Genomic DNA, 12,367 nt, shown 5'->3' with positions numbered 1-12,367 from the left:
TTGCCACCACAGGAGGGGAACTTGTCCCATTTATGACAAGAGCGGAAGAGAGAGGGACCCACCAGAATAATGCCAAGGGAGGGTCTATAGAACTGTCACCCCAGGGGCCGCGGCTGTCTGAAGAGGAGAGGGCGTCGGTGTGGGGGGGTGGGGGTGCGGATTCGAGAAAACTGGGGCGCAGTTAGAGGCAAGAGTGAATGAGTGTGCGTGTGTATGTGTGAAGAGGGAGAGGGACACGGTGACGGGCCACTAGCTGGGACTGTAGGCTCCTAGGCGGGGACGAGACCCAAGCAAGGGGAAGCGTCCGGGGGCTCCGCATCACTTGGGGAGGGGGTTGGCGCGAAGAAGTCGCGACAGGTCGGAAGAAGCAGCACATTTGCGGATCGCATTAGGTCGGGTCCCGTTAATGCTTTCTCCAGATGAGCGCGGAGCCATCCATCCACCCACGGACAGAGCGGCTCTGCATCGGCGGGGGCGCTGCACTTCCCAGCTTCGAGAAACAGAAGTTAGCAATGACCACGGGCCATTACAACTTCGCCACTTCTTCAACGTCAGCTTTTGCCTATTTCCTGAAACTGAAAGGAAAATATCCAAAAACCCACCCCCCGTTAGTTGCCCACGTTCTTCTCCGACCCCCCGTTGTCTGAGGTTCAGGCTCTCCTAGACTAGGGACAACTCCAAGGCAGAGGAGAAAGTCGGGGTTGCTTTGGCGACCTCCCAGTTTCCGAGTACCTGCAGGGTCTCGGGGGCATCCTTAGGTTGCCACGGGCAGACGTGCAGGTGCAGGGCCTCGGGACAGTGGGGGATAAGAGGAAGAGGTGGCTCTGATTCCGGGACTTCCGGGTTTGCAAAGAATCCCGCGGCGGTGTCAACGGGCCAGGACCCAGCGTCGGTTCGGACGTCGCTCCAGGACTGTTTCTGGACTCCTCGCTCCATTTCTGGACGGGTTCCACGTGGAATCTAGACCAGAAAGCCTCTTCGGGCACACGTCAAGCCTTGGCGGGGCGTTCCTGGCCTCTGGGTTGCGCTCCCAGATTGTGGAGATTTGGAACCGGGGTGTAGGTCGGGCTCCCGCGCTGCCTGACACTGGCCCCCGGGGCAAGACGCCTCGCGGCCCCACCCTCACGAATGGGAACGCGAGAGGTGGGGCGCGCGGGTGCGGCACTTTTTTTTCACACGTACACGCTCGTGCGCTCCCCTAAGCTTGCAAATACCTTTCTTCTCCAGTATACGTATGCACGCACTCTATAGGTACTACCCGCACTTACACGCCTAGGCTTTGCCCGGGTCCACAGTTTCTTTTCCCTAATTGGAAATACCTCATCCCAGGACTGATCGTGGCGTGTTGTGCCCTGAGTCAGCTTCCCAGCAACCTTCCTCGTGTTTGGGTTGCTCCGAGTCCAATATCCCGTTCCCTGGCTAAGTCCGGTTGAGTCACCAAGCTTCCAGAGGGATGGGGGGCAGTAGGATAGGGGCACCTCTTTGAATCCATCTCTCTCTAACAGGCAGAAATCAAGCCTTCTGAGATCAGGAGCCATGATCCTGCCAAAGGTCTTCTGGTGGTTGGGCATCTGGATTACCATTATCTTCTGCACACTCCTACAGGTAAGTGGCAGGACGCGCGAGGCTGTGGTCAGGTAATTCTTTTAGTTTCACGATTAAACAATAATCTAAAGTCTCCAAAACTGCATTGTTACTAATTCTGAAGAAAAGAATCATCTAATGATGCAAATGGGCATTCTAATCATAAAAAAACCAAACTTCTTTCTGAAAAAAGTGGACTTTAAACGACTTTGTTATTTTTTTCTTTTTCTAGTTAGGATAAACTTAGCCCGGGAAATAGAGTAGAAACTTGTTATCTGTCCATTCATTTGGGAAACAGTCAACTATGTAAGGTACTTTGGTAGGTGCTGGAAAAACACTAAATCTAATGGAGGAGATAAAACTTACCAACAACTAATTTGAAAAATAGAACCAGCAAATTGCTGTAGTGGAAATGAGTCAGAGAAATTTGACATTTATGAATTGTTTAATCTTTACCAATTGTTTTATCTTTCTGGGCCTCAAGTTCCTCATCTATAAAACAAGGGAATTGTATTAGATTGTTTTGGAAACTCATTTCAGCCATATATCATCTTGTCCTATGAATATGAGCAATAAGATATTCCCACCTGGGAGAATCAGGGAAATCTTCATTGGAGGCCTTGGAGCTGACTTTTGAAGAGTAATAGGGATTTCAAATAAAAGCAGAGGTGAGGGTAGTGAAATGAAAAGCATTCCAGGTATAGACATTTAAAGGTGAGGAACAGGGAAATTCAGGACATTTGTGGAATGGACAGATGCTATTTGATATTGTTGAAATAGAGAACAATTTTCTGTGACTAGATGTTGAGATGAATGAGAGGAAATAGTCATAGTTATCACAAAAGTTAAAAATAGGGAAGGGTGGTATTATAATTGACAAAAAGGATAAGTCAAGAAGAAAATAATATACTGGCAGTATGTAAATATTTTAAATATGTTGGGCTTATAGTAAATATACGAAACAGATGACAGATGGAAAACTGAATCTGGAAAAAGATTGGGGCTAAGGAGACAGAAGTAGTAACTATCTTTAATCCATCCTCCACACATTTGCCAAAGTTTCAGTTTGGCAGATGTGACCAGGTTTTCATTGTTGTGCTAAATGAAGAATCTTCAATGAATGCACCTTCTGTGCAATTTGTAGGTTGGAAGAGTTGCCTAGAGACCTAGCGGTCTTAGCCAGCAGGTGTCAGAGGCAAGTCTTTGCAACTCTGAAGCTACCTCTCTTTACTATGTAACATTGCCTCTGGCAGGATAGATACATAGTTAGGTATTTGACTTCTAATAGTTACATGGAAGATACATTAGAGAAGATAGAGGTTTTAGACAGAGAGACCATTTAGGAGGCTATTAATAGACTCATAAAGATGGCTCTGAAGCTAAGGTGTTAATTGTGTGAGAGTAAAGAAGGGGCAGATGTAGAGAGATGTTTGGAAGATAGAATCAAAAAGGACTGTGGAAGTCAGGTAAAGGAGAGGGAAGATTCAAGGAGAGCTAAGGTTCTGAATCTTGGTAGAAAGGAAAATGGCAATGTTATTAATAAAATAGGAAAGTTTGAAAGAGTAGGGTTAGAGGCTAAAGATAGAGTTCACTTTTAGATGAATTGAATGTGAGATATGAATGAAGCATTCAAGAAATGACATTCATATCAAGTACAGAAGGTGAGGAAGTGGGGGCTGTTATTAAGGAAAATGAAAAGAAATACACACACACATACACACACACACAACCCTATATATATTGGATAGTGATAGATTTAATGGGATAGAGGAATAGATTTAATGACCTCTTAAGGACCTTTCTTCTTCTCCCTCCCTAATTCCATGATCAAAGGGCAGAGGATTTAGGAAAGTAAAGTGTCTAATTGATCTGTTGTAGTAATCCAGATAAGAGCTGATGGTGGGAATAGGAATTAAGAGATAATATGTGCATATATATACATATATGTATACAGGCATATATGTGTGTAAATGTGTATTTATAGAGAAAGGTTGGAGAGTTATTATGCATAGAAATCATTGCAGTCATGAAATCTATTAGGATCACCAAGGGAAAGAGTTAAGAGGGAGAAGAAAAGAGAACCTGAAAACAGAGCTGTAGAGTATATACCTACTTAGTGAGTTGGTAATGAATGATGATCCACTATCTAAAAAAATAATTATACAGTAAAGAACATGGTTTCTGTAAATGCAGAATAGAACATATTGGAAACATGAGAATCACAATGTGAGCACAGTATAGAGAGATCATTTTCAAATGGGAGGAGGAAAGGCAAGGAAGAAAAAGTGGGAAACTTTACTGTGGAATCGGATTTAGGAGTAGAATTTCAAAAAGGAGAAATTAAATTCACTTCAACAGACATTCATTACTTTTACTCTGTGGAAGGAAAAATGTATGATGAAATGAATAGAGATAGATACTTTCTATATGATACAGGTTTTTCTCTTAAAGAGTTTACAATCCAGTGATAATAGGGAGGACATGCTAGTTATAGTCAACAGTGTGAGAAAAGGCATGGAGGAGGGAATGTATTAGATATGTACTAGGGATAATTAGTAGTATAGTTTGGCCAGACCAAAACATTACAAGTTTGAGTGTTAGCAGAAGATTAGTCTGGAGAGGTAAGGAGGTTGCAGGTTGTATAGGGACTTTAAATACCAGATTATAAAGTTTGGGCTTTGTTTTGGTGGGTAGTGAGGAATCTTTGTAGAGTTTTGAGATGGAGTGCCAGAAATAGATTTGTGTGTTAGGAAGATGAACTTGGCTGTTTTAAGAAGTATAATTTAAGGGAGGATAGGTTAGAGATGAGAGATGAGAGACTGCATTATAAAAGAATGCATATTTAAAATAACTCTAAATATTATAAAATACTTGTCAAAATAAACCCAGGAAGTATATGAAGAAAATTATAAAAAAACTTTTTTTTCCAAATAAAAATAGACTTAAATAATTGGAGATATATTAATTCTTCATGGGTAGGCAGTTCCAATGTCACAAAATGATGATTGTACTTAAATTAATTTATATAATCAATGCCATTCCAATTAAATTATCAAAACATTATTTTACAGAGTTAAAAAATAATAACAGAATTCATTTGGAAGAACAAAAGATAAAAAATATCAAAGGAAGAGTGAAAAAATTGTAAGGAAAGGAGGCTTAGCAATACCATATAAGGCAGTAATTATCAAAACTATCTGGCACTAGCAAAAAAGAAAAAAAATAGAAAGGTAAATCAGTGGAACAGAGTAGATATACAGTTTATTACGATAAATGACTATAGTAACTTTATGTTTGGAAAGTATAAAGATTTATAATTTGGGGATAAGAATTATTTGGTGAAAATTATTGGGAAAGCTGGAAAGCTGTCTGGTAAAAATTAGTCATAGACAATCATATTATAACCATTTACCAAGATAAGGTCAAAATAGACATGTGAGCTAGATATAAAGAGATATTACAAGAAAATCTGAAGATCTTGGAGCATATTATCTATCAAAATTAGTGGGTAGGTGAACAATTTATGAATAAACAAGAGAAAGCATGTGGTATAAAATAGATAATTTTGATTACATTGAATTAAAAAGAGCTTATACAAATAAAACAAATGTAGACAAGGCCATAAGGAAAGCCAAAAACTGGGGGAAATTTTATAGAGAGTTTCTTAGATGAGGGTATCTTATCTCAGATTTATAAAACACTTTGTCAAATCTATAAGAATATAACTTTCCCCAGTTGATAAATGGCTAATGATATGAGCAGCCACTTTTGAAGGAATCAAATCAGATTATATTCATATGAAAACATGCTCTAACTCATTATTAATTATATTATTTTACACCTACCAAATTGACTAAAAATTTTGAAGGGGAACCAATTAATGTTGGAAGGAATGTGAAAAATTGGGGCACTGATTCATTGTTGGTAGAATTGTGAACTGATTTTGAATTGTACCCAAAGAGTTATTAACCTGCCTATATCCTTTGACCCATCAATACCACTACTAGTCTGTTTCCAAAGATGATTAGGGAAAAAGGAAAAGAAGATATTTGCTCTAAAATATTTATAGTAGCTCTCTTTGTGGTGGCAAAGAATTGGAAATTGCTGCAATGCCTATCATTTGGGGAATGGCTGGACAAGTTGTGGCATATGATTGTGATTAAGTACTATGCTTTTAAAGAATGATAAGCTCAATGATCTTAGAAAAACATGGATAAACTTGAATGAAATAATGAAGTGCAAAATGAACAGAACCAGGAGAATGTTGTGTATTGTAATAGCAGTGTTATTTTAAGAATAACTTTGAGTGAGTGACTAAATCATTTTGATTCTTATAAGTACCCAAATTAACTACAAAAGACTTACGGAGGAAGATGCTGTCTGCATCAATAGAAAGAACTAATAAATAGGATTAATTGTGTGTGTGTGTGTATACATATATATATATATGTATACACACATACATATATATATATATGCAGACATATGTGTATATACATACATAAATGTATATGTGTATATATATATATATATGTTTGTATTTATGTCTAGTGCTAGCCATTTCTAGGGAGGGAGGAAGGAAGAAAAAAAGAAAGTTTCATCATAGCATATATTTAAAAAGAATAGCAAATTGTACCTAATAGATTTGCAGTTTCATGGGGGGGGGAGAGAGAGAAAGAGAGAGAGGAGAGAGAGGAGACAGAGAGGAGAGAGGAGAAAGGAGAGAGGAGAGAGGAGAGAGGAGAGAGAGAGGAGAGAGAGGAGAGAGAGGAGAGAAGAGAGAGGAGAGAGGAGAGAGGAGGGAGAGAGGAGAGAGGAGAGAGGAGAGAGGGAGAATGAATGTATATTACTGAGATGGATAAAAAATGTAATTGCTCCCCACCCTGCTAGAAATCTTTTCTTCTTAAGTAATAGATTTGTAGCTACATGTGCAATTTTCCTTTTAATTATATTGTTATGGAAATGCTTGCTTTATTCCATAAATTAATAATAAAATTAATTTCAAAAAAGAAAGAAAGAAATGTCTAATGCCTGGGAGAAGCTGGTGTGAGGGCAGCCTCCAATGTTGGAGATCAACTTGGTAAAGCTTCAGGACCTGCTAGTAGATTACTGTTGATTGTGGAAAACACCAAAGGTTTTTGCTTGATTCTGTGACCATATTAATAGAAGCATTGTTTTGGGAACATTTATCTGATGTCAACATGATAAAAAGGACAATTAACTGAACTTGGAGGCAGGAAGCTGTGGACTTGAATCTTGTCTGAGACAAGTATGTTACTCTGGGCAAATCATTTAATCTTCTGTACCTCAGTTTCCTCATTAGTAAAATGAGAGGGATAGATTTAATGGCCCTTTAAAGATCTGTATTCCTCTACCTCCATAATACTATGATTAGAGGGCAGAGGACTTAGGAAAGTAAAGGGTCTAATTGACATATTGCAGTAAATCCAGGAAGGAGCTGATGTTGTCCAGTTTGTCAAAATGGAATTCAGAAGAAGAAAAATAAATGTATAAAATATTATATTAGTTACAGCAATACTTAAAATGTTATTCTGGTGGCTGCATGTGAGAATGAAGTAGACACATACACTGGGAAATGCTGTTGTCACTTTTATGCACACTTCTTGGGAAAGCAGAGAGAAAACATAGTGTGTTTGGTTCTCATAGAATGGAATCTGGCATTGGCATTATGCCCTGCTCTCCACATATGAATTGGTCTTGTTCTCTTTATGGGATGTTTCTATTTTTTAATACAGACAGGTTGAAGTAATCAGCTAGTCACTGTGAGGCAATCCCTGAAATTTTTATAGTATACCACATTTGAAGCCCTCAAAACTTGACCTTTAATTTTCTTTTTATTCCCATGCTATATAAAGCCCTATTGTCTTGACCTGCACTATATGGGAGGCCTGTGTGCTTCCTCTATTGATTTTTTTGGATAGATTTAAATGAATCAACTTTTCTGTAATGTGATTGGATTAAAGTATTTTTGTATTCTTTGAATCATTGCATCTTCTGTTTAGCTGGTTGGGGAGATAAAACATGGATAGCATTTATGCCTACAATATTGTAAGTTGCCTAATTTTCTGTTGCATAGGATTTAATTGAGTTCAGTAATTTTTTGATTGGGCAATATGATAGATGATGGAGATATAAATGTAAAATCAATGAATAGTCTTTATTTGTATCATATAGGGAAGTGTATACAGAGAGGCAATACAAAGAGGAAGGGAGGAAGAGAAGCCTACAGTAGGAAGAGGTTGTGCTTTGGGGAAAATGAGTGATTTAACACAAGGGTTTTTCAGATGCCTGGACCGCTTACTGAATGGCATTTGGAAATAGTATTGTAAGGCAGTGGTATGTCCCTTGGGAAGAATGGATTCATTTTGTTCAGAGAGAATAACACAAGAAGGAAGAACTCTGAAGTATGGAATACATTAAGAAAAGCAAGCTATTATTCAGTATATTAAGTTATTATTATTTTTTTGCATTGGGAAAATTCTCTCCAATTGTCTCTGTAAATTGGATGTTTATATAACCTGAGAGTGTTTGATTCTAATTCTCAAAAGATTTCATTATCAAATTTCAGTTTGAATTTGAAATCACATAAATAAGATAGTTAAAGGATGGGCTTTTGTGTTAGGGAATTGTTGAAAGTGCGGTACCATTTCCTAAATGCAATCTAGCCTGCTCTACCTCTTTTGTTTAATATGTGGCCTCACTTATTATCCAGCTAACAGTATCTGTTCACACACACACACAGATTATATGTATACACACATATAAGTGTGTGTATATATATGTATATATACATACACATACATACATACATAGTAGTTGGTAGTATGGTAGACAGAGTGCTTGACAGAGGGTCAGGAAGACTTGAGCTCAAATCCTGCCTATCACTTATTAGCTGTGTGATCTTGTACAATTCACCTAATCTTTCTCAATTTCCTCATCTGTAAAATGGGGATAATAGTAGTAAATCCCTCTTGGGATTATTGTGAGAGTAAGATGAAATAAAAATTATAAAAGATTTGCAAACCTTAAAACCCTATATAATTACTAGCTATTATTTTAATCGCTATTTATGTATTGATTGATGAACTCAATGAGCTGTTCATCTAGCTCCATGTTTTGACCAATAGACATTCCTCTGTCATTTTTTTTTCTTTTATGGCTTATTAAACTGAGCTCTTTTGAATAGTCATGGTCCTCATTGAGAAGATTCTGTAGTATTCTAGATCTTGATATAATTAACACATTAGCCATAAACTGAAGCATCTGGACAATATAACCATCTTCAGGGATTCTCTCTTCCATTTGGATTTAATGCAGGGCATTCTTTGGCTAGCATCCATCACACTATTTTACGCTTCAGTTGATAAAGATAAACAGAGGATCCTTTAACAAAACTCATCTCTTTAGAACAATTATTTTCTTTAATGCCAGGGCAGCAGAGAAAGGCTAGGTGGGCACAAACAGGCAGCAGCACAACACCAGTGATGACAACTTGCACATAAGAAGTGGAACCTGGGATCTTATCCAGGAAATGTATGATCAGAAAAGTAGGGGGGCTGTTTATGTAGTGATGGGTAACAGGCTTTCTGAGTATTATACTTATACCCACATCATGTTAAGAAGACTTAAGGGAATACCTCCAATTCTCTGGTTAGACCTAAGAAGGAGTTATAGGGACAGAGAATATATGCACCTTTGGTGGAGAGAATACCCTTATTAGTTGTGATCACATAACCATCTAGCTTGTGAAATTGAAGGCCATAAATATTGTTTTAGTGATTCCTCTATTTCTAAGCTGCACAGAGTATCAATTACCTTCAGTTGGATGAGAAATTAGATTTAAGACTAATAGTTTTGGCCTTTGCTCCTACTCATTTTGGTGTGGAGAGGCTTAGTAGATAGAAAGCTATATTTGGAGTTAGGAAGACTTGGATTGAATTCCTGCCTCTGACATGTACTAACTGAGTATGAACAAGTCATTTACTGTCTCTGCCTTAAATACTCTTTATGACTGCAAGTTATAGAAGAGTTGTCTCTCTATATTAGCAGAGGTATTTCCCTGCACTGATGAAATTCCAGGTTGGATTTAAAAATGAAACAAAACTGATCAATTGATATAGCACTTTGTAGACTTTAGAACACTGTATAAACTATGAGCTATTATTATTATTATTAGCACTGCATTCATGAAATGATTATACATATCCAAATGAAGTAATTAGTATAGCAACTGAAGATATTATCATTCCTGCCCAAACCAATTTCTCCTATTTTTTGGTCCATTATAGATATCATCATTCTTCTTATTAAAAACTCAACATGTCAGGGTTATCTTATATTCTTCCTGTCTCCAGCCTCTCTTCCAGCCATACAAATTCTAAATCCTAGCAATTTTACCTCCAACCTACTCTTGGATTTCATCCCCTTGTTTTCTTTCCTTATTACTACCATCATCTTATACTTGAATTATTATTCCATTAACTTCTTAAGAATTTTCCTCACTTTTAATCTCTAGTCTGCTCTATATATTGCTGCCAAATTCATCTTCCCAAAGTTCTGCTCAGATCATGCCATTTTCCTCTTTAAGAACTTTACTCTCTCCATTGCCTATGCAATTAAATCTATACTACTTATTGTTTATTTGTTTTCTTTTTTATCCTCTGGTCTTCCTTTGTATGTCCACCCAAGTCTTCTACCATGCTCCTATATTACTATATAATTCAGACAAATCGCATTATTCACCGTTCCCCAAGCATGTCCCAATAGTGTCTTCTTCTTCCTGTTATCCCCCCTTACTCTATCTTTGTTCAAGACAATTTCTGTGCCAGAAAAGATCTCCTCTGACTCCTGCTTGTCAAAACTTGTAACAGTTCTTCTGTATGGCCAGTTTAAATATTTTTGATCATCCTAATCAGGAGGCAGTGTAGTCTGGTGGAAGGAATGCTAACTCTGAAACCATGGTTTTAGATTTTATTCCATAGTTACTATTTTTCTTAAAAATGAATATTTATATCTTTTATTTTTTCATTATATTCATTTCAGAATGAATATTTCCACTTTCTCCTGTCCAGCAAATTATCTCTAGTAATAATTAAAAAGAAAGTGAGATCCAAAAGCAATTTAGCCAAGCTAACCAATTTCCAAGTCCAGCTTGAAAATAAATACAATATTGTTCATATTTGTTCTTTTGTATGGTACAACAATATATAGTTAGGTTATATCTACATCTCTATATGCTATTGTACTTGTACACTTTAGTTTGCTTAGCTATTCCCTAATCTCTAAGAATCTAATTTGATAACAGTTCTTAGATGCCATATAACTATTATTTTTATGAATACTTTGGTGTGGACTTTATTTTCCATTTTTGATTTCTCTGAGGCATACACTAACAGTGACTGACATTTCTGCGTCAAATGAATCACTTTTTAAAAAGCACAATTCCAAATTGCTTTTCAGAATGATTGCACCAATTTATAACTTTGTCCATAGTATTAATACGGCTATTTTTCCATAGTCCTTCCAAAACTGACTTCCCATCTTTTGAATATTTACCCTGTTTTTTGGGTGTAAAATGATAATCCAGTGTTGTTTTGATTTACATTTATTATATGATGATTTGGAATGATCTTTCATGTGGTTGGTATTAATTTGCAATTCTTCTTTTGACAGCTGTTCATTACCTTTAACTAGTTTTTCCATTAGAGAATGGCTCTTTGGTTTTATATATATATATACATATATATATATATATATATATATATGTATATATATAGTTTGTTTCCTATATCTCTTGTATGGAAGACCCTTATTATAAACACTTGTTGAAGAGATTTTTTTCTCCATTGGATACCTTTTCTAATTATTGTGGTGACACTGAGTGCTAGAGTTACAAAACTTTTCCGTTTCAAGAAATTGAAAATTGTTATTTTATATTTTGTTAGATTTGAATAGGCTTCACTATCTTTAGCTGTAAAAGTAGATGATCTAGTTTTCTTCTGTTATTTTTTCAAATTAAAATTGGTATGATCTGTGATATTCAGATTGTATATTTATTTTGATCTTATATAGTGTATAAGGTAAGATGTTGTCTAAAAACCCCATTTCTGTCAAAAATACTTCCTAGTTTTCCTAGCAGAAAATCTTCTCAAATATAAAGTTCATTCCCAAATATTTGTCTTCTAATGGATTATTGAATTACTACATTTCTGATTCTTTCTCATCTAGTTTGTTCCATTGACTTACTTTTCTAATTTAAAAAAATGAGATGTAAATAGTTCTGATGATGATTTTTGCTTTTTTTAGTACGATATGAAGTCTGGTATTTATTCTTTTCTAAAAAATGAAATACAGTAAGTCAGTGGGGCCTTCTGTTTTGAATTCTTTTCATAATACATTTTGCAATTTTGCTTCTAGATTGAATAAATAAACACAGGTTTTGAGAAGGAAAATATGAGCAATAATTTGTTCTTTAAGCACTTTGACAATGGTAATTGACAACATATATTTACTGAGGTTGCTCAGCACAGATTTATACCAGAGACCAATTGCATAAAATAATTTGTGAAGAAGATTGCTTCATGTTTCCATGTTAGTTATGTTATTTAACATTTTTAGGAAAAGTAAACAATCACAAATGCATTCTTTGAAATGTGGTTTCCAGGAAAGGCTAACTTGTAATGCTCTGAGTTTCATTAAGAATTATATTCAACAATGCCCATTTTAATTTTGTCTTGGCATGAAAAAATGACAAGCAATCATA

General features: G+C 36.4%; 1 protein-coding gene across 8 annotated transcripts in view; it reads left to right on the top strand.

Moving 5' to 3' along the window:
* Nucleotides 1-12,367, top strand: part of ADAMTSL3 (ADAMTS like 3) — a 553,717-nt gene that overhangs the window by 1,403 nt on the left and 539,947 nt on the right. For 6 of the 8 annotated variants that reach the window (XM_074295268.1, XM_074295270.1, XM_074295266.1 and 3 more), the window contains exon 2: nt 1,506-1,605. In XM_074295268.1, coding sequence (XP_074151369.1) covers nt 1,537-1,605 — 69 coding nt within the window. In that variant the 5' untranslated portion in view covers nt 1,506-1,536. The other 2 variants (XM_074295269.1, XM_074295267.1) reach the window with 2 other exon arrangements.

The sequence above is a fragment of the Sminthopsis crassicaudata genome, chromosome 2 (genome assembly GCF_048593235.1).
Source record: "Sminthopsis crassicaudata isolate SCR6 chromosome 2, ASM4859323v1, whole genome shotgun sequence".
NCBI lineage: Eukaryota > Metazoa > Chordata > Mammalia > Dasyuromorphia > Dasyuridae > Sminthopsis > Sminthopsis crassicaudata.
Note: the sequence above shows the minus strand (reverse complement) of the source record. Positions and strands in the feature narration are given on the sequence as shown.